Source organism: Mycteria americana, chromosome 4 (assembly GCF_035582795.1).
Source record: "Mycteria americana isolate JAX WOST 10 ecotype Jacksonville Zoo and Gardens chromosome 4, USCA_MyAme_1.0, whole genome shotgun sequence".
NCBI lineage: Eukaryota > Metazoa > Chordata > Aves > Ciconiiformes > Ciconiidae > Mycteria > Mycteria americana.
Window position 1 is genome coordinate 41,759,890 of NC_134368.1, and position 21,401 is coordinate 41,781,290.

The 21,401-nt window shown below is 36.0% G+C and overlaps 1 protein-coding gene across 6 annotated transcripts in view; it reads left to right on the forward strand.

Annotated features, from left to right (window-relative positions):
- The window catches only part of GLRA3 (glycine receptor alpha 3), a 96,535-nt gene extending 77,113 nt beyond the window's left edge, over nt 1–19,422 (forward strand). Inside the window, exons 7-11 of one of the 6 annotated variants that reach the window (XM_075499234.1) lie at nt 8,085–8,299; nt 9,911–10,057; nt 15,226–15,345; nt 17,678–17,680; nt 19,153–19,422. In XM_075499234.1, coding sequence (XP_075355349.1) covers nt 8,085–8,299; nt 9,911–10,057; nt 15,226–15,345; nt 17,678–17,680; nt 19,153–19,422 — 755 coding nt within the window. Of the gene's footprint in view, nt 1–8,084; nt 8,300–9,910; nt 10,090–11,161; nt 11,181–15,225; nt 15,346–17,677; nt 17,681–19,152 lie in introns of all 6 variants that reach the window. The other 5 variants (XM_075499235.1, XM_075499237.1, XM_075499236.1 and 2 more) reach the window with 5 other exon arrangements.
- Nucleotides 19,423–21,401: the final 1,979 nt, after the last annotated feature.

Genomic DNA, 21,401 nt, shown 5'->3' on the forward strand with positions numbered 1-21,401 from the left:
ATTCAGGCTGCATGATCATAGATACAACCTGAATGTTTTACAATGAGGAAAAGGCAAGTACTTTTATAAGCAGTTTTTATCTGCAAAATATAGTCAAATTGCAATTTATATTTCAGTGAAAATTGCAAAAAGTGTCTGGAGACTGCACTTACCAAGTGATTTTTTATTACCCTGTCTCCTTCTTAGAGAGGTATGAAAATAATTTCAGCTAACTTTACTTATATGTAATCAATTTTATAGACACAGTCTCTTGAAATAACCAGCTTTGCACACACACATAATTTATGGAGTGTCTTGTTTAAGAAATTTTATAATGGGAAGGCAAAAGGACAGAAAGTATTTAACAGTATTTCAGTAATAAGTAAAACAGAATGCCTCTCAAATGACAGTGTAGCATTCTGGGAGGAATAAAACAGAAATCTTTTTACTGAACAAGGTAAACTCAGCTAGACTGCTTGCCTGGTGGTGATTCTGATAATGACTCAAACAGGAGAGAAAGTAAAAGGAGCACTACTGCCTCATGGAAAAGTCAGTTTATACATTTCATTCTCCTTCTTCGTGCTTTCTGTGAAAATCATCTGCCATTATGCTGGTGGTCTATGTCATCCCTCTTACTGCAATACAGTTTTATTTCGTTCTGAGACTATGTCTTGTTTTCAGCCAAACAGTTATTTCGGTTAGAACATAAAGTTGTCCTCAGAAAATTTCTTTCAATGTCAATAACTTTTAAAATAAAAAGCTTTCTATTTGGGGTTTGGTTTTTTTTTTTTCCTTAATCCAGTTTGTCTGAGGACACTTGGAGCCAATACCCTCACTCTCACTAAAGACAATAGCAACCTTTGCCAGAGTGATTCCATCCTATGTACTAGATAACCTAAAACATTAAGGCTCACATATGCAGGGTGCTTAACAAAAGCCTTGATCAATTACATGATGAATGATTTGGTTTCAGGAAAATACTGATCAAAACTTCATCTGTCTGGGGCTCTAACACACCCATACATAAAGGACTAGCTTTCTACTGCCTGGCGCACTGCAGTGTCCCCACTCAGGATGAGAGGAGTGCCAGAACCAGCCTTAAGAAAGGGCTGGAAAAATACAGCAAAGGGAAAGACTGTGATGGCCTGCAGTTACATCATATTAGGTTGCAGCTGAACAGCAATCTAAAAGCCTCTCACAAATTATTGTCACTGTGTGTTGTCCTGAGATAGACATTTATTTTGAGTAAATATTGGTCTTTTTTTCCTCCATACAAAGGTACAGAGAATAGACAAGAATATTCAAAGCATTGCAATGACAACTATTTAGTGAGAACCAGGGAATCCAAGGTATTAACCATTAGAGAACAGTGAAAGTCATAAAGTGCAGTAGCCACATTGCATCAATCTATACAAACTCTGATTATTCAATCAAACAGCATCTTGAGAATTGCAGTTACTCAGCTACCATTTGTTCTGATTCTCCTTCTAGGACTACCATCACAGTACATTAGAAATATAATTTAATCAGTACTGTTTCTCCTTTGAAGCTAGAAGTAGAGCCCCAGCTAGATCTTGAGGGTGCGGGGGATTTTTTCCCCAAGATTTTTTTAAAAATAAATTTTATCTAGACATTCTGCTTTATCCATATAAAGTGCTTTCAGGTTCCCTGTCTATAAAAGCACTCTGCAGAGCAACTTATGTGCAAAGACTATAGTACCAAAACTGTATATCCAGAATCTCACACTAGCATCTGGTAACTATGATTTTACCTAGCTAATCTAAATAAAACCCAATTTTATCTAGATATCTCAATAAAACTAGCTTTTTATCTATCTGCTTTAATTAATCTCTTCAGTGACACTTAAGAGATAGCAAACATTAATTAGGCAATTGGTGTGACTATATTCACCTCAGTAATCTGTACTGCATTTTCTGTTCCATTCTCCTGTCTCCATTTCCTGAGTCCACCTGTTGTTTTGTCTTAGAAGAAGAGTCTTTAACTTTTGCTTTTAGAAGAGAGGACTGTCTTTACTTTTCTCTCTATAGAGAAAAGTGTGTCAGCTGGCTTTTGCAATATGTTATCTTTTCCACATAAAATGAAGAACTGTGATTTTTACAAGTCTAAAAATGGTAAACACTGCAGAGGTTCAGAACAGCACCTAGAAATAAATACTCTGTCTAACACAATTTTCAAGCTCAGATTGATCTTGAATGCTTAGGATCTTTATAGGGAGTATAGAGGAATTGAGCTGCTTAAGAAAGGGATTTCCAGAAGACAGACAAATGGGAGAAGCTCTATGTTGTATTAAGGGATCTAAATCTAAGTCAGCCATTTAGGCTGATCATATCCTAGCCACTGAAGAAGTCTCACTCTTCCTTTCTCCTTTCCTGCTGTCTCTCACTACTTAATCTCATGTTAAACCTGTGTCTCTAGGTGTTTTTCAACGGGGAAAATGCAGTGCTAGAGGAGAGGACCGTCATCACAGTTCAATTGCCCTAGGACTCTCTTAGCAAATCTCCATAGCTAACAATATTCTGGCCCTTGGGCTGGCTGTTTGTTGGTCATCAGTCACTGGTAAAAACAGAATTGTGTAGTCTACATCCATATTGACAGATGTGTTGGAATCAGAATATAAAATATCAGCTTTCTAGATCTAAGACTCATACTCTGCAGGGCTCCATAGAGATTTATTCAGATTTGCTTAATTTAGTTTAGTTCAATTTTGCTAAGCTTTGAACCATTCCCTATTCAGCAAGTATAAAATTCTTATTTTAAGTAAATAGATAAATGTAATCTCATTAAGCTATATAGTCTTTAGGCCACAGTCCTCTCTACATCCATAAAATATTTTGTAGTAGATCTGATATTAGCGTTATCAATGGCTTTTCTTATAAGGAAAGCCAGACTATGACTTACTGGTATCTAAAGTAGTATCAAGAACTAGCACCTTCAGCAGATCTCTCTCCGTTCTGCATGGATTAACAGTTGAATCTCTGCATGTTTAGTTCCTTTCTTTTGTTTATACTTATTCATTTTATATTTTGTTATGTTATTAATTTTTAATTTCATAGTGATTTAATAATTTTTATTACTCTTATCTTTATTAATTATTTCTCAGACACACTATTTCCTTGGCTCAGTTTCCTAAGGTGTTTCTCCATTATGAAAACTTTCTATGTAGCTTCAGAAACTGCTACTCAGACTTCCTGGGAATTGCAAACATGACCATGACATTGTAAGGGTACAGTAAGAAGAGCTTCCCCCAAGGGATATCTTAAGGGTTGCTAAAAAGGGGACAAATATATTTAAGTTCTACAAACTACTCCCTCTGGAGCAGTTTGAGGCAGAAGTAACTGAAAAGAAGGACCCGTTATGGCCTGAAAGCTACTACTTATGATTGATTTCCCTTGTACATCCCACAGTTCTGGCAGTGCCTTTTAATCACACAGGCATACTGCTGCCTGCATAACCCACTGCTTAAACAGCAGCTGCCATGGTCCGAGGAGGCTATGCAGTGTGAAGGTGTGCTAAGGTAGAAAAATGTTCTTCTCGGGTTACCTACAGTTGGCCACAGCAGCAACAACCAAAAAAAGAATATGTGACCTACACACTGACTCCCAAGAAAAGCCACTTATACTTTTACCCTGTAAACCACAGGGGAAAGAAAAATCATATAGACTGACAGGAATATATATTTTTCCACTATAATATTGGTTTCAGTGTGGACATTGCATTGAAATCATGCCAGCCCAGCAGATCTGACTTTGTTACCAAAGAACATGTGTAAGAGAGAAAAATGCACCATCATGTGCATATATACCAGTACATTCACTTCATATGCATAGGTACAGCACTCAGCAAGGCAGCACTTTTGGTGTCTTTATCACACTTGAATCCCTGGTTAGGCTAGACTTACAAACAAAAAGAACATTACCTCTGTTTCAGGAAAAAATGCTTATCCTTTAGGAAGCCCTCAATAGCTGTTCTTTCTTTTGCATTACAAAAATCTGTCCATTGTATGGATTGTGTGCATGTCTACGTTCAGCTCTGGTCTGAAACTATCATGCCTTAATTTGGTACTCAGCCTCAGCAAAACCACAAAGGTTTCGTATACTCCTCTTAGCCACTCTCCGTGACGTTTACAGTGCATATCAGAATGAACGAGAGCTTGCCTTTTATGTACTGCGAATTAATTACTAGAGCAATGCTCTTAGCTGCTTGTCTACCTCCTTCCCCAGCTGAGATGACTTCATGGGTGTGTCTCTTCTGATCCATTCAAGCATCCAGTCAAACAGATAAAACCACAGCTAACCTGGCTTTGAATTCGAAATGGAATACAGGAAGAGAAAGGAGGCCGACAGCTGGATGCTGGCTTCAGCTGGGAAACAGCAGCACAACCTCTGCTGGCTGCCTCCTAGCTGAAGCTCACATCTGCTAGTGCAAATGTTTTTTTTTCCACTCTGTTTCATTAGCCAAGTATATGCAGGTGGTTCTGATCTCAGCCAGGAAGGGCAAAAACTAACATCAACCCTTCCACAGTTAGACCAGCAAGTGCTGCGACTGCAGTGGTGAGACTGACTTCCAACTGCTGCCTTTCTCCTCTGCTGTCTTCCACTGGTGAGAAAGTCAATAGTCAGCAGTGGAGTGACAGAGAGTCTACCTGGGCAGCCACCAGTCTCCCTGGGGAGTTGCCACATATTAGGTTAATTTTTCTGTGCTACGCTGGAACAGAGCAGATGAGGAACAAAGGTCTTGACTGGGAAGCAGTGGACATATGACTGGCATGTCCATAAACTCCCTGGGCCTAAGACGAAGGCAGGAGTCTAAGTCACACATTCTGTGGAGTTAAGCAAAGATGTTTTTCCACTTTGAGACACACTTCACTTTCTTTTTTTCACTTTTTTTGTCTTGTTTTTTGTTTTACTTTGGCCAATGATGTTTACAAAAATACAAAGCCAAGCAAAAAAATCATTCAGTATAATTTCTCTGACACATCACTCAGTCCTAGTTCTGGCCTCTTCATAATCCCAGCTCTTTTCTCTCCTTTCTGTGGTTACAATATATTCCATTTGCACTCCTTTCATTCAGAATCTCTTTTATTTTGTTAGGATTCTGTTGTCCACAGCTATTCCTCTCTTTCACCTTAGTTCAGACAAACCTGGCAAACTTGCAACTACATAAAAATAATCCACATCAGAGCTAATAGATTATTTATTGCTCCTTGTTTAGGACCACAGTATTTTTGTGCTGAGATCTCTGTAATAATTTGAGCCCGCATGAGTACTCAGGAAAGAAACTCAGATTTCTTATCCCACCTTTCTCTGCAGAAAAAAACAATGTAAAAAAAATAGCCAATGTTTATTGACACTCCAATTATGCATATATTACCCATTCTGATGCTCCTTAGTTTTTCTTCCTGATTTGTTTTGAAAGAAGAATATAGGACCGTATAAGAAGAAAATGTTGCATGTTGAACTGTAATTCTTGCTGATGTGATGCCAAATAAAATGGCTTTGCAAGAGACCTAGATTTGGTTGATGCATTTCTGTCACTCTTTACCAGCATGATTTACTGTGATGTATGAGAGAGAGACAGCTGCTGTCCAAGGCTGCTGAATTAACAGAACAAATGTCACAAAAAAGAAATCTTCAGAGTAAGGACCAGCTTGAAGTAAGAATATGATTCTGACAAAGGCCAGTGTCCTGGTTTCAGCTGGGATAGAGTTAATTTTCTTCCTAGTAACTGGTATAGTGGCTGTGTTTTGGATTTAGGATGAGAATAATATTGATAAGACACTGATGTTTGAGTTGTTGCTCAGCAGTGCTTACACCAGTCAAGGACTCTTCAGCTTCCCATGCTCTGCCAGGTGCACAAGAAGCTGGGAGGGGGCACAGCCAGGACAGCTGACCCCAACTGGCCAAAGGGCTATTCCATACCATATGACATCACGCTCAGTATAGAAACTGGGGGGAGCTGGCTGGGGGGCAGCGATCGCTGCTTGGGGACTGGCTGGGCATCGGTCAGTGGGTGGTGAGCAGTTGCATCACTTGTTTTCTTTTGTTTTTTCCTAGGTTTTGTGCCTTTCTCCCTCTCTTGTTACTTTTCCTTTTCATTACATTTTATTATTATTGTTGTTGTTGTTATTGTTATTATTGTTATTATTTTATTTTTATTTCAACTGTTCTTATCTCAGCCCATGAGTTTTCTTACTTGTGCTCTTCAGATTCTCTCCCCCATCCCACGGCGGGGGGGGGGGGGGGGGGGGGGGGGAGGGTGAGCAAGTGGCTGCGTGGTGCTTAGTTGCCGATTGAAGCTAAACCATGACAGCCAGTAAGAGCAGAACTTCTAGTTATGTGGCGTGTGCTGAACTGCTAAGTAAAAGAATGTGTCATGTAGATATGCTTTTGAAGATGCTGGAAGAGAAATGTGGGGGAAACTACTGGCCTTTTCTGAAGTAAACACCAAAATTCCTATTCACGTTGTTAAACCAGGACTTAATTCCTTGATTGAAGCAGAAATCAGTTTTGAAGCTGGGGCAGCAGATGATTGAGCCAGGATTTGGGACACAGATTTCAGGAGTGTAGACAGAATTCAGAAAACACTGGCAATTAGGAATGGAACTAATAACTGAGCCAGCAGATGTAAAACTCCTGAGATGTATCATGCCATTTTAAAATTGAACATCATAACTACCATCTTTCTAAATATGGGGTTTTTTAGTTCCTCAGTAGAATAAAAATTTCATACAATCACATTTACTATGACATCATAGAAAGAACTAATGGCCTGTTAAGAGAACTATTATGAAAACAATGAAGTTCAGAAGATATTTCCAAGCACTTAATATGCCTAGAATAAAAACATTACAGTTTCACGTTATCTGAAACTCATTTCTGTGTGCCTAACACTACTGTCACAGCATAACACACAATATATTAAATTAGTATAGGATAAGCTCATAAATAAGGCCACTACATACATTTTGTTAATATGATAAATATTAAAGCACTATTAATGTGCAACAATTTGCTATAAAATGGCATTTTGGCAAACAAAAATGGATTAGCAAAATATCTATCAAAAACTACTGGAAAACATAACCAAAAAACTTCATACCACTTACGAAATAAATAACTACATAGCTTTCCGTGTTAAATTTAGAAGTAGGAAATGCCTTCATTCAAATAAGGAAGAAATCTGTGTATTTCTTGCTGTGAGAAACTGTTTCACATATACACTATTTATAGTAAGAGCATTGCCTTCAGCACTGTTCATATGAGAGTAATATGAGCACTGAGCAGAATTAGAAAACCTAATGAGACCAGGTCAAGATCTGTGAAATAATCTACAGTTTACAGGGTAAAAAAAACAATCTGGATAACAGAAAAAAATGGTTTTATGGCATTCATTGAGCAAACAATAGATTTTTTTTGTTCTGGTTTTGTTAAATTAGTGGAAGTTGCTTGAAGTTCAGTATCTTGAAAAATTAGGCCATTTAATCAGCTTCCTAAAGTTGCCTAATCTCAAGTCCTCAATTTCTGTTTGAACCTCAGTCATTGTACTTTTGAGTTGGAACAGTTTGAATGGGGATAAAGGGAGAGATTTAGCAGAATCTCCTATTGATAACCCACACTGATCTTACTATATTCTTCCCAAATTCATTGGATTAAAAAAAATAAATTTTAGCTTAAAATTGAACCAAGAGATAAAGGAGATTTTATACAATGGGAGAGCAAGCCTTTTCTTTGCATACAGCAGTGTTTCCAAACACTAAGTGGGATAACAAGTGTGATTGCACAGAGGAACTTTCCTATGTCATAATGATTTGTGGTTCGGTCATCTCTTTGTTTTTATAAGGAAAGAAGAGTTCCAGAGCTTATCGAATTCTTAAATTTTCAGGTTTTCTGTCTGCTGTCTTTCCAGTAGATACTCCTGTTATAATTGGGACTGTACATATTAAAAATCACTGAAGAGAAATCAAAACATTCATTTTCCATTAGATAACAAATGTATTTGAGTGTAAATTCTTTAGAGAGTGCACTAGATGTTGACAGTAGAGAACATTCTATTTCTATTGAATATTTCTTCTTTGTTATAAAAAGGAAAGTTTACATGTATTGAAGTCCGATTTCACCTTGAGAGGCAGATGGGTTACTATCTCATCCAGATGTACATACCAAGTCTCTTGATCGTCATTCTCTCCTGGGTGTCATTTTGGATCAATATGGATGCAGCTCCAGCCAGAGTGGCTTTAGGCATAACAACTGTACTGACCATGACAACACAAAGCTCAGGTTCACGAGCATCTCTTCCAAAGGTAGGCAGAATTTCCTTTGTTTCTACCACATTAGTCATAATGCTATGAGGCAAATAAACACCTTCAGTCAAGTTTATCATATGTGTTTTAATTATTAGAATTTAAGCATCTTCTAAAGGAGATAAATAACTCTGAAATATTTAGGGGGGTTTTGAGCCACCAATCAAATATATTCTATTTCTCTCCTGTCTCAACTATTTAGCCAACCACATATCTACTAAATTCCATGAACCTCAGCAAGTAATGAAAGCAATGTTATTCAGTACTACATAAATGCTGCTTGTTAGCAATTGACTAGCTCATCCTTTTCCAGATCCCAGTATTTGCTGACATCCTAGGAAATATGACTGAATTTCTGAAGGTCATAGATTCCAACCTGTTCTCAATGATATTCCTTTCCCAAAACCTGCCTACATTATGAATTAACTCACTAGTTACAAACACATTTACCTTAAAATGTAGAAAAATGTGAAGCTAAATAGCTCCAAACTATTGTATAAAGAATGGTTCACTACAAAATGTAAATATCTTAAAGTATATTTCTATGATTAACTATTTAAGTTTTCTGACTTGTCATTGCTTTAAAGATTTTCTTTTTCATTTTAAGGGTTATTCCTTGACCATCTTCATGTGTCATTGCAGTTAGTAGACATAAAATGTATACAATAAAAATATATAAAGTCCACTTCTGTATTAGTTTTAACATGGTATTTTTAGGTTGGCTAATTACATTTTTTTCTAAGTAAAATAGATACCCTTAACAGAGGTGAGTGTGCTTTGCACTTCAAGTACATAGATCCAAATGCATCCGAACGTAGCATCAACAGACAAGAAAATGGAATGATATAAAAACTCAGAAAAGCAAGAATGTAAGAAGTTACCAAAGAGAGCTAGAGATGTTTTTGTCACATTTCCGAGGCCTGAAGCTAGCTATGTTGGTTTATATGACAAAGCTCTTGTAAATATGCACACAGAGAGGGAACAGGCCCTACGTTCCTAGTTCAGATTCTGTCCTGCAGCTGAGCTTGGCCATAAACAACTGCAATGAGTTCATCTACTCTGTAATTGATTTTCAGTACTTCCACTGTGTCAAAATTACAGGACTAATTTGAACCTATATCTTTGATTTACCATGCCTATATTAGCAGAGAATGAACATATCGGAGTTCTCCATCTATCTCCCTTCTTCTACCTAATTTCTATTCCAGGAACTTTGAATCAGATCCATTATAATACAGGAATTCCCACTGGTCCCACTATAAGCTATCCTCTTGTTCCTTAGTATCGTTCACAGACCTCAGTGGGACAAATGGAGGAAGATCATGTGCTTCTTGTGGATTATTTGGTTTGTGATAAAATACACAGTACACTATAAGGAACTGTTAATGATGCAAACAGTAAACATTTTGTGAAAGGCTACATTTTAAAAATATTTAACCCTTATAGACTGAATTGTTGTCCTTCTTATTATCTAGCTTTCATGTTAAGTTTTGTTTGATAAAAGTAGTGTTGGGATGTGGAGATATTAATGCACTTCCTTCTGACATGAAATATGAAACTTCACATCAGTGGTTTTACCATATTCAATCTTGCGCTCTGTTCTCTCCATAGGTGTCATATGTCAAAGCTATTGACATCTGGATGGCTGTGTGTCTGCTTTTTGTATTTTCTGCACTTTTGGAGTACGCAGCCGTAAACTTTGTGTCAAGGCAGCATAAAGAACTTCTGCGATTCCGCCGCAAGAGGAAGAAGAACAAGGTAAAAGTAACAGTATTCACAACTTCGAAAGAGTCTGAGATTGATTTATGCCAGGATATAGGGTTAATTTGGTAAACACACTGCAGCTTAAAGTGGCAATATAAATAAAATGGCAGCACAGAATGAAATTCACTATAGGCGGAGGGTCACTACAAGGACTATGCACTGCATAAATCCAACTTGAATTCTCAAAAGAGGCATTAAGAGGGATTTAAATGAGGCATAGGCCATGTGGGAGCCATCTGCACAAGCATGAATTTCACTCTGTTAGAAAAGTCGGATTATACTTCAGTGGATGAATGTTACCGGTGCATGCAGCAGTTTGTACTACATTGAGATTCAACAAATAATGTTTTTTAATTTCATTCTAGGATTCAGTTCAAAGCTTTAACAACTGTGTTTCATGGAAATATTTTTAATACAACAAATATTTATTCAATATTATTGGTGGAAGAACAAACATTTTACTTTAAAAGGCTGAGAATTTTTTTTCCTTCTGTCATGTTAATTTAGTGTAAATTGTTCATACAACTAGTAAGAAAACTTAATACAGCAATGGTTATTAATATTTATTTTATAGCTGAAGCTATCTAGACTACCAGTAAAACAAGTCACTACCAATGTGCAAAGTCAAACAGCTAAGGCTACAGGTTTGAATTCTGAAGTCCGCAGTTAAATCAAGCAATAAGCAAAATTTCTTACAACAATATGTAATTCCTACTTCTGATTTTTCAAAGAGTAAATATTTCTCCAACCTACACATTAAATGAGTACCCACCACTGATGTCATGCCGAGCCTTTCCACTGGCTTTCAGCCACTACCTAGAATATTCCTATGGATGAAATTCTGACCGTAGCAACGTGACTCAGTTCAGCCATCTTTCATTCTTAAAGACTTACCTCAATTTACTGCTTACATCACAAGGAGAAGACAGTTTACAGGTTGTTTGCCTTTTACTTAGAAGATGTTGCAAATCTGTAATGCCTGCCTAAGCAGTCTCTGCTAGCAAAACTCCATGTTAAAAGGCAGGCTGGACGGTCAAATGAAAATGACATTTTCATACATTTCCCTGTTCCAGTGTGTCGAGTCCTAAACTTTTTCAGGTGGAGAAACTCATGTACTGTAGCCTAGAGGATGATTCAGACTGCCTGTACCTGCTTTCAACATTTGCCCCTGTGAAAAATGTGCCTTTTTCTTTTCACTGGCAGTAGCAGAAAAAATGCTTTCTTAGACACACAGGAGGAAAGCAGCATCTTTGTGACAGAGTGTTTGGTTTTGAAATATGGCAGCTCTCTGAAAGCTGCTTAAAGGTTTGGAATGGGAGGAGTGGGATGGGCAGAGAAGGATTACTGGACAGGGGGCAGGTGAGCCACAAATGCGTCATGTATCAAATACAAACAGCTGTGGTGAGTGATATATTATGTGACTATACTTTCAGTCCTTTCTTTTTTTCACCATGTATTACAGTGTCTTCTGCGTCTCAGGCAAATTCACCATATTCAACTTTAGTGATGTCTTCTCACTTCCTTAAATACAGGTCCATTATTATAACCACAGGGTTAGAAACCAGCAGGTAATATTACCTTCCTTCCTCAGAATCATATCAAATCTCTTTCCAGCCCCCTTTTAGCAAGACTTCAAGCTCACCAAAGACACTTCTGTAGCAATCACAATCAATCACATTTCAGTTTAGAGGTATGTGAGGAAGGATCCTCAATATACAAAGCACTTATAAGAGAAGACCACTTAACAAAAAAGTATGCACATGAATAGTCTCATTGACTTAAGTGTTTTGCTGGATCAGTGCTTGACACTATGGCATTTTTGAATTCACACTTAAAGTCTTTATTCTAATTTTGCACTTCATTAGACAGTCTTTTAGCTTCAGGTAGGTTGTCTGCTAGGTTCTCATAAAATTAGAGGATTAGACTTAGAGACTGCAGGGTCTACAGTAAAGTATTAAGTACTCCCCTTAGATTCTGAAGGGTGAAGACATGCATTTCAATGCTTTTCTTCATAACATACCCAGGTGAGGGTATTGACTATATTCAGGGGTATACGGCTTTCCTTTCCTCCCTGTATCTGTATGTTTCATCATGAGACAGGTTTCTCAGCCTAAATTTACCAAAATATGCTTTTTTCCCCATACAAGGTTATGATTTTGACAAACAGACATTTTTCTGAAAAGATTAATTTAACTGAACGTTTCTTGACTGACTCCCATTCCATGTAGAGCTAGAGTTCCTGGTCAGAGTTAACCTTTGAGAATATACTTTCTCAAACTCTAGAGACAGCTCAGCTAATTGCTTCTCTTTTTCTCAATGTTTTATTAAACCATTCCTTGCCCAACACGTATACTAGAACTTGAAACATTACAGCATGGAGATTTTATCTCTTAAAAAAATTTGGATCACATCCTAAACCCTCTGGTATACAAATAATAAATGATGTCTTATGGCATAAGGAAAGCAGTTAATAACTAGCCTTCCTTACCGCAAATGTTATTATTTATTCACCACAATTTCTAACATGAAATGCAGACCCTAGGATCATAAGTAAAATTAACTTGTGTTTCCTTCCTCTTTTGTCTTTTTCAAAGTCAGTTACTATAGCTCATAATTATAAAGTTTTGTATGTGTTGTTATCCCTTTGGACTAGGTCAAACAGCCACTGGCTCTCAGGAATTACATTGTATTGACTTTTAAAACTACCATGTATAAAGAAATGTTCATTTGACCACAAAGTCAAAAGACGTGAAAAGAAGTTAGGTTAAAAGGCTGCATTCAAAATAAACGTCAGGGGCTTCCTTGAACTTTAAATCCTCTTTCTTTTCAAAGTGAAAACTGCTATTCTATTCAGTATTTATGTCCAAATGGATTAGAGAAATAGAGCAGTTAGGATAACTTATTAGACTTTTTCATCCTATATGCTTACCGTCTTGGGACATTTTACTAGGATTAGGTGTTTCTACTAGGTGAATTCCAACCAATGAATTCAGAAATTTTTGGCACTGGCATTTTACCTGCAAAATTCCTAGTGATTTCAAAATTCCTAGTGATTCCTAGTACAGAAAAAATCCTAGTGATTCAACTGTGCTGCTAAAGTCCAAAACTAGATGGGTTTGGAAACGTTTCATTTCAGGTATACGTTGACAGAAGAGAACATGTATGAGTAATGTCTAATTGCAAGAGGGCAGCTGAAGAGTTTCCAGTTTATTTTCTTTGTAATTAAAAAGATATGCTTGTTGCAAGAAATATTTACTTTTACCAAGTAACCTTAGCAACAGTCAGATGATTGAATTTCAGTACTGGAATGCCCTTGGGAGGTCAGTGAATCAATTTTCCTGACCTAAGTCAGGATCAGTTATACCAAATTCATCCGAGTCATAAAAAATCCACAAGCTCCCCTGCAATCTATTCCAATGGTTTAGAAAGTTTTTTACGCATGCCTTTTTTGGCCTTTCATGGCTTGTTTAGAAGGGGCACAGAGAACAGACTACTTCATTCCTTTATGTAGCCATTTGCACGTTTCCATTCAGTCTTCTTTTCTTTCCCAGTTGGCACAGTCTTTTTTTTGCTCATTCTCATTCCCCTGACATTCTCCTAAGTCGTCCATATAATTCCTCAAAACTGTGATAGCAACATGAAGCCTAGCCAGTAACAGTTGAGAGCAGCCAAAGGATCACATCATGCAAGTTATACACTTGTTTATCCAAACCAGTTTGCCATTTGCCTTTTTAACAACAGCATGGTATTGACCCATATCAGGATTGTGACCTTCCATAACTCCCAGATCTTTTTCCAGAACTACTGCAGAGCCATTTACTTTCTATCTGATGTGTGTGAAGTTGATTATTCCTGGCTAAATGTAGTACCTTGTATTTGCACCTACCAGCTCTCCTCCAGTATTTTTCAGACTCTTTGTCCAAATCACTGAATTCACTTTTAACTCTAAACATATCCTCAAACAAGTTTGCAGGTTTTCCCACTTTGGAGTCTTTTGTAAATTTAATCAAAACTATGGGTTATTCCTTCTCAATGCTGATTAAAAACACAGGAGAACTGAAATCTCTCTCTTAAAAAGCATATGATCGAGCTCAGATAAAACCCCTGCAGTAAACAAGTGTAGCAAACAAAATAAGAGCTACTGAGATTTATGTAAAATTATACAGTTATACAAAATGTACCTATGTACAGAGATGTATCAAGACATTTTGGCATCCAAAGCTCACCTATCCTTGCCATTTTCCTTACACTTTTTCCACCTACAGTCACTGCCTCTTTTTACACCATCTAGTGTATTTGCAGCCTCCCTTCCCAGACAACAGTAACAGCAGCATCAAAGGTGACTCTTAAGTATAACTGCACCCTCTGGCTACCATTTTTATGGTTGTAAGTATGGGCCTCATTCAATGATTTCAAATAACTGAAAAGCAAGTTTCTTTTCAGAGGCCAAATCCAATTTGTACAGAATTAACAAAAATTTTGAAGTGTCTGGGACTGCAACTGTTATTGCAACATAATATGCAACCTACTCATTGCTGTTTTCCAATAGGCATCACAACAGGTATAGGAGATTTTTCAAAAAGGGTCTCATTTCTTTATGATTACACAAATGGCATAATGAATCCTGAGAACAGGGGAATTTTGGTTCCCAATATCAGACTTCATTTGGTAGTCAGTGTATGATCCATAGTGCTTTGTCTCTGTCAGAGAAAGAAATCTGGCCAATGAACACAACTATTTCACAAATATTATATTACTAATGTGACGGAAACATTCCTTCAGAATTAATTAATATTAGTTATTCATTTATAGTTACACTCCTTTTGGTCTTGAAAGACAAAAGGAAAAAAAATTGCAAAAATAGAAGTCATAGAGGGATACTGAAACATACCTATGATCAGTGCTTTTTCTTAGTTGCCTTGACACTGTACGGGGAAAAACATTAACTGTGTGCATATACTGAATAACACTTTGATTTTAGATTAGCTTTTAATATATTTAGTTGTCAGGAATAGTCAATCTTTTAATTCTATTTTCAAAAATCTAAAGATCACTGTATCTTTAGTGAGGAAAATAGACATGCAAACTAGTTTGTCTTTAATGGTAATCACACCTCTTTTCTTTTGTTTTCTTTTTGGTCAACCCATCCGTTTTGGTGAAAGTATTTTGAGGGAGTTCTTGATGGAAATGAAATCAGTGAATCATTGCAGCATAGCAATGGCTTGAGATGTACAGGACCTATAGACGGGACTTTGCCTCAAATCTACAGTACAAATTTAAGGGTAAACTATGAAGAAGATGTCCCATTTGTCATAATGTGATATCCAATCATTAACAGAGGCCCTGTCCTTTTGTCTGAAATAATGTCTTCCCATGTGAACTCCATATACCTTCATTGCTACCTGTATGTGATGACGTGAAATGTTGATAAAGGTACCTGTCTTGTTAATTTTGTAATTCATTTTGATCTGTTTAAATCTGGATTAAAGCATAGTATTAAAACTTTCCTTTCTGCAACTTCAAAGGAACAGTGACATCAGTTCAAGGAGAAATCAGTTGCTACCAGATCAGCATTTAAAACCAAGCTGTTTGTAGTGCAAAACAATTCAATAACACTTTTCTTCTCAAAAATGAACAGTAAAAAATATAGCATTCAAATAACCAAAGCCAAGGCTTCAAATAAGTCTTCAAGCTGTTACTACAACTTACAGTCAAAAGGATATAGAGATATTTGCAGCCCTTATGCATATTACTCCTCAAGAGAAATATATTATTAAATGTATGGACAGAAACAGTATAGTCACAGGGCCACAAAAACTGACAGCTTTCTAATACTTTATAGCTAAGTATTTTGTAGAACAATGCTGATATGAAAATAAACTAATTGAAATTATTTCCTTCAGGCCTCCAAAGAATTGTAAATTTCTAAATAGTTTTTTTTTATCTAAATTTATTTCCATTCTTTAATTATAGTAATTTTAATAGTGATGATAAAAAATTTGTATGTAGCTGTATGCAGAATATTAATTCCAAAGCCGTATGTGTGAAAAGCGCATTCATATCGAATGTTTATTAAAGTTCATTCATAATAAGATTTTAAAAGCTTTATCAAAAATCAATTAAAGAACATTCATTTTCTTTTCTTTAATGATGATGCACTAAACAAATACACAAAAGACCCTCCCAAAAAAGCTTCCTTATTACTTTTAAAAAATAATTCAAGCAAAATGCAGGACTTTTTCAGAAAGATACACTGCCCAATTCTCAACTAGGACATACAGGGTACTTCCATTAGATTATTTTAACAGCGGTAGACTCAGATGTGCATTATGAGAAATATTTCTAGTCAAAAAGAGGGACTGTAGCCACGTCGATAAAACAAATGGGGTGTCACTGACATTTTATAAAAATGCCTTCGAAAAAGTACTCAAAAGTTAATAACAATAAGAACAGTAACTGCACCTTTCCTGCTGTGCACGAGAACCCTCAGATATGAACCTGAGACCACATTAGTGATTTTTCTGCATTATGAACCTGCTGGAAAACTTGCAGAACCACGTTTTGGATATTCCAGCTGGTACCCCAGAAAAAAAAGTATGGTGGTACCTGGCATGTTACAATGCTCCGAAAGGTGCCCTTTCCTGCATATCCATTAGCCGTGGCACTTTGGTCTGACTTGGCAGGCTCCAACCATTCTGCCTGCCTCATGGAGACACCAGCCAACAGACACTGGGCAAAAATGCTCAACAACAGAGAGCATTTCCAAGCAGCCTGCTCACAGACTAAATTCAGGATGTCTGCAAGCAAAAAAATAAGCAGAGACCTGGCCTTTAAACCTATTCTAGGGGATCGCTCAATTCAGGTAAGCATAGAACAGAGACAGTTAAGTCTTTGTATATAGTACCTCATCCTGAAAACATACCCAACTGAAAGCTGCTGCTCAGAAGAATTATTTTATTATCTTTTTGAGCTTGTCAAATCATAAGCATTATTTTCTGGAGAAGCATGAAAAGATTTAAACCCTGAATTATACGTATGAAAGTGTTTAAATGGCAAGTTTAGTGTAAATTCTCACAGTCCATGTATTTGTAACTTCTGTTAACAGGAATACAACACTACAACTCTTCTGGAATACAGCTACTGTAAAGATGTTATTTCCCATTCTTTTCTGACAGGAGGGGAACACTACTGTAGTAATTAGATCTTTGTTGTATCACGTCATCAAATAATGATTCTATCATTTTGTATTTCTGTTATTCATTTCCATATTGAAGTCAGTCAGTGATTTTTCCTCCTTTTCTTTCATGTTAATTTATTTTTTGTTTTTGTAGGAGAATTCTAATACAAATTTGAAGCATAGTAGTTTCAGTGAACTATATTAGTCTATAAGTTTATTTAATTTACATATATGAAAAAGTATTGCTGATGGGTAATAAGTACAGCTGTTGGGTGGTAACTACAGCTCTGCTGGATGCTCGTGCTGAATGCCAACTTGTTCACTTCAAACTTAGTAATTGATCTGCATTCTTTTGCAGATAACTTATTCAACTAATATTGATAGTAAACATCATTGGATTTTTTTTAAACAAAGTAATTAACAATGGTTCTTTTTAGCAAGTACTACTTAATTGAAACTTTAAATATGTTTAGAATTAATTCTCCATTCTAAAACATTTTCAGAGTTTCCAAATGTCCCAGGCATTTTCAAAATGAAAAATTTGGAAGTTTGGATTTAAACTGTGTTCATTGAGAAATTACATTTGTATAAAGTAAGAGGTTTAAATAAAACAAAAATGTTTCGGAATTACTGAACTGAAACACTAATTATTTGACTTGCTTTGGTAAATATTTTTTTTTACACTTTTATTTTAATTTAAGCTAGGAAGAGATTCAAATACCAAAAATTCTCTTACAAAAGGAAAATTGACTGCTGCTCAATTCTTTTTTTAATACTTATGGAAATTATTTTCCAAAATGCTTATTTAAGAAATAACATATACATAATACTTTGTCATACTTCATAAAAGTCTAGCATCCTAAAGCAACTAGGCTAAATTAGACATGAAAAATAGGAAATCCTGAATTTAAAATCAGTATTAAAAAAATTGTGAATGCCATCAAAATCACATGACTATTCTTGAGTAGCATACATAGTGAAGGAATACACTGGAATATATTTCAGAACCAAATTTGGCCCTGGCTTCACAGTCTATGTATCATTTATTTGCCTGCAGTTGTACCTCCCTTATTACTTGAGAATACCTATAACCAGGTAAAGAGAAGTACAAAATGTGTCCCCAGACAGAAGCCACATTCTCGAAATGCATGCTATGAAAATATGTATATTTTCAGACCATCTACCATTGTTTCTTTGCCACATGATTAAAAACTACTTTCCCTTATAGCTCCCTGAATTCAGAATGTCTTTGCCAGTTTTCCCCTTAATTGACAGAAGGAGTCAGAAGAAAAACCTGGCCTTTAGCTTTCATTCACTTTATTTTAAACTAAGACACTTTACATACTATTCTCTTTACCTGATGTATTCACAGGGAACAGCAGAAATTAGGCATAAGATAAGATTAACTAAATATACAATGATGAAATAGGCAGAATTCTCACTAATATAATTAACATGAACATCACTAGTGCTTGTATGATGAGTATCTCCAGAGGCCAGGATCCCATTTTGTTAAGCCACGTACAGAGTTAATGGCTGTTGTCTAAAAGACCAGTGTGAAGTTTGCCCAGTTGAAGACTGCGGATATTTACTGTAAATGGGGAAAATCAAACCAAATCAGAAGTTGTGTGCCTGATTACCACTAATTTACTAAGCTTTCTCTTTTCTGTAAATAGATTACAGAATCTATAAACAAATAGGAAAATTCTGTGCTTGTTAAAACTGCTGCAATATTTTTGACAGACACTGATAGGGCTGAATTTTCAACCAGTTCAGATAAATTGTGGATTCAAGAAGTCACTGAGGTAATGGTGCAATACTTGTTATTTAGCAGCTGGTAAGATTTCTGTAAATAAAAAAAAAACTTCTTGCTTTTTTCCTTTCTTTTTTTTTCTTTTTTTTTTTTCAATAGGATGATGACGTAAGGGAAAGTCAGTTCAGTTTTACAGCATATGGAATGGGCCCATGTCTGCAAGCAAAAGATGGAGTGACACAAAAGGGGCCAAATAATCCTGTTCAAGCTGCACCAAAAAGCCCTGATGAGATGAGAAAGGTATTCATTGATCGGGCCAAGAAGATAGACACAATATCCAGAGCTTGTTTCCCTTTAGCCTTTCTGATTTTCAATATTTTTTATTGGGTAATTTACAAAATCATCAGGCATGAGGACGTTCACCAATAACAAGATTAAGGCTTGCAATACATACAGATGTGGCTGCCATGTTCAACAGGAGTCTTTCTGTTAGAAATGCACATCAGAGGAGTGATTGGCAGAGTTAAAATCATTGGGGGTGGGGGGAAGATCCTGCATAGTGTGCAACGCCCAGTCACAATGGAATGGAAGAATGACACCCAGAGAAGATACATCTGCTATTGCAAACTTTCCATGTCAAACTAAATATTAACTTTTTCATTGTAAATCACTCTCTACTGAAGTTTTACTGCCAAGTATTTATACATACTGTTACATAGTGGTATAATTGTACAGTACTCTTTGATGTTCCTTAATTTTTTTTCATTCTGGTGTAATTTTAATTAAAAAAATAGATCCAGAATACGCTACGTAAATCCCACAGTATTACAGAATAGATTAGTATTTGTAACCTTTATTTCAATTTTACAAGATAATGACATATTACTGATTTGAGATTACAGTTTTAATAACTTTTCCTTGTCTTAAAGATAGTACCTGTGGTTTTGCAATGAGCACATTTGATGCATTTAAGTTATATAATTTATTCAATGTACATCATATTACCATTCCCCTGGAAGGTGTATGTTGAAATAATCTCAGACAGCACAAGGTATTTACAGCCTAATAGTCTGCATATCACATGGGAAATATATTAAAATTTGTAAAGTATTGATTCCTGCAAAGGATTTTTTGTTATTTCAATTACCCACACTTTGATAATTGAAACTTATATTTTTTAATCCTTTTTATATTTTTGAAGGGGTTTTTTTCTCAATTGATAAAACTCATACAGCTTTTGAGATAGGCAAACTACATCAAAATTTTGCAATGTTTCATTTTAATTCAATGCAAAGAGATCTTGGACCAAAACTAAAAGCAAATAGTCATCTGCTTCACTGAAACATTTGGAGGACAAGTACAGCTTTGTTTATGCACATTTATCTCCTACATGTTGCATAAGTACAGGAAGTTTAATTTATGAATATATCAAGTTTTCTGTCTCATTCTTTGGAGTATATTGGCATGACATGTACTGGTTAAGAAGCACTTCACAACTTTGGAAAAACATGCAGCTCTTCTAAAACATGAAAAAGGATCTGGATGGTCTTTTACATTTGTTATACTTCGCATTAATAAATAGGAGAACAACTATTAAAACTCTTAGAGAGATTTTCCCTGTTTAGGATTGTTAAGTCATATTAGTTGCTTCTTTGAATTATAACACAATAGATCACATTTACGGCATAGCTTGTAGACAAGAGTGTTTACTTTTGCCAGTCTTGTCTATTGAAAAACAAAAACATGCTAAGATATGGAAATCTGACCTTTAGAATTACTAGATACTTTATGTCCAGTAGCAGAGGCTGTTTCTCATTGCAAAATATTTTTATTTTGAACATGTTTAAAATTTTTGGTTTGTTGTTGCTCAGAATGTGTATAGAAAAGCAAAATGCAGCTGGAGGCAAACATCTGGTGCGCTGCCAAAGGCATGGTGCATATGAAGTAACAGAAGCAATGTAACTCTGCACTGAGGATTATAACATAGCAACCTTGGGTTTGGTTGGATTTGTTGTTGTTTTCCTCCAAGAATTTGTTAGGGAGATTCTAAAATAGTAGCGCTCAGGTTTTGTTCAACTGTGTCAGAAAGAAGCTGTAAGATCCTCCTTTATTTCAAAACAGTATTATTTTTTTATAGTTTTGCTTCATTTATGATCTGAAAAGAATTCAATTTGCTTTAAACAGTTATTGTTTGCTGAGGTTGTGTCTTGTTTTTGTTGATTTCTTTATGTGCATGTTCCAAAAAATCCTGTTCACTTATTAAGGTGCTCATCTGTGTGCGGGGGTATCATGAACTAATGGCTGACATTTCAGTTGGGTTATATTCATCTCTCTCAAAGTTATCATTAACTGTATTGCATGAAAAGGGATGTTAACTTGCTTCTGCTATGAGAGAAGTCAACAGTATT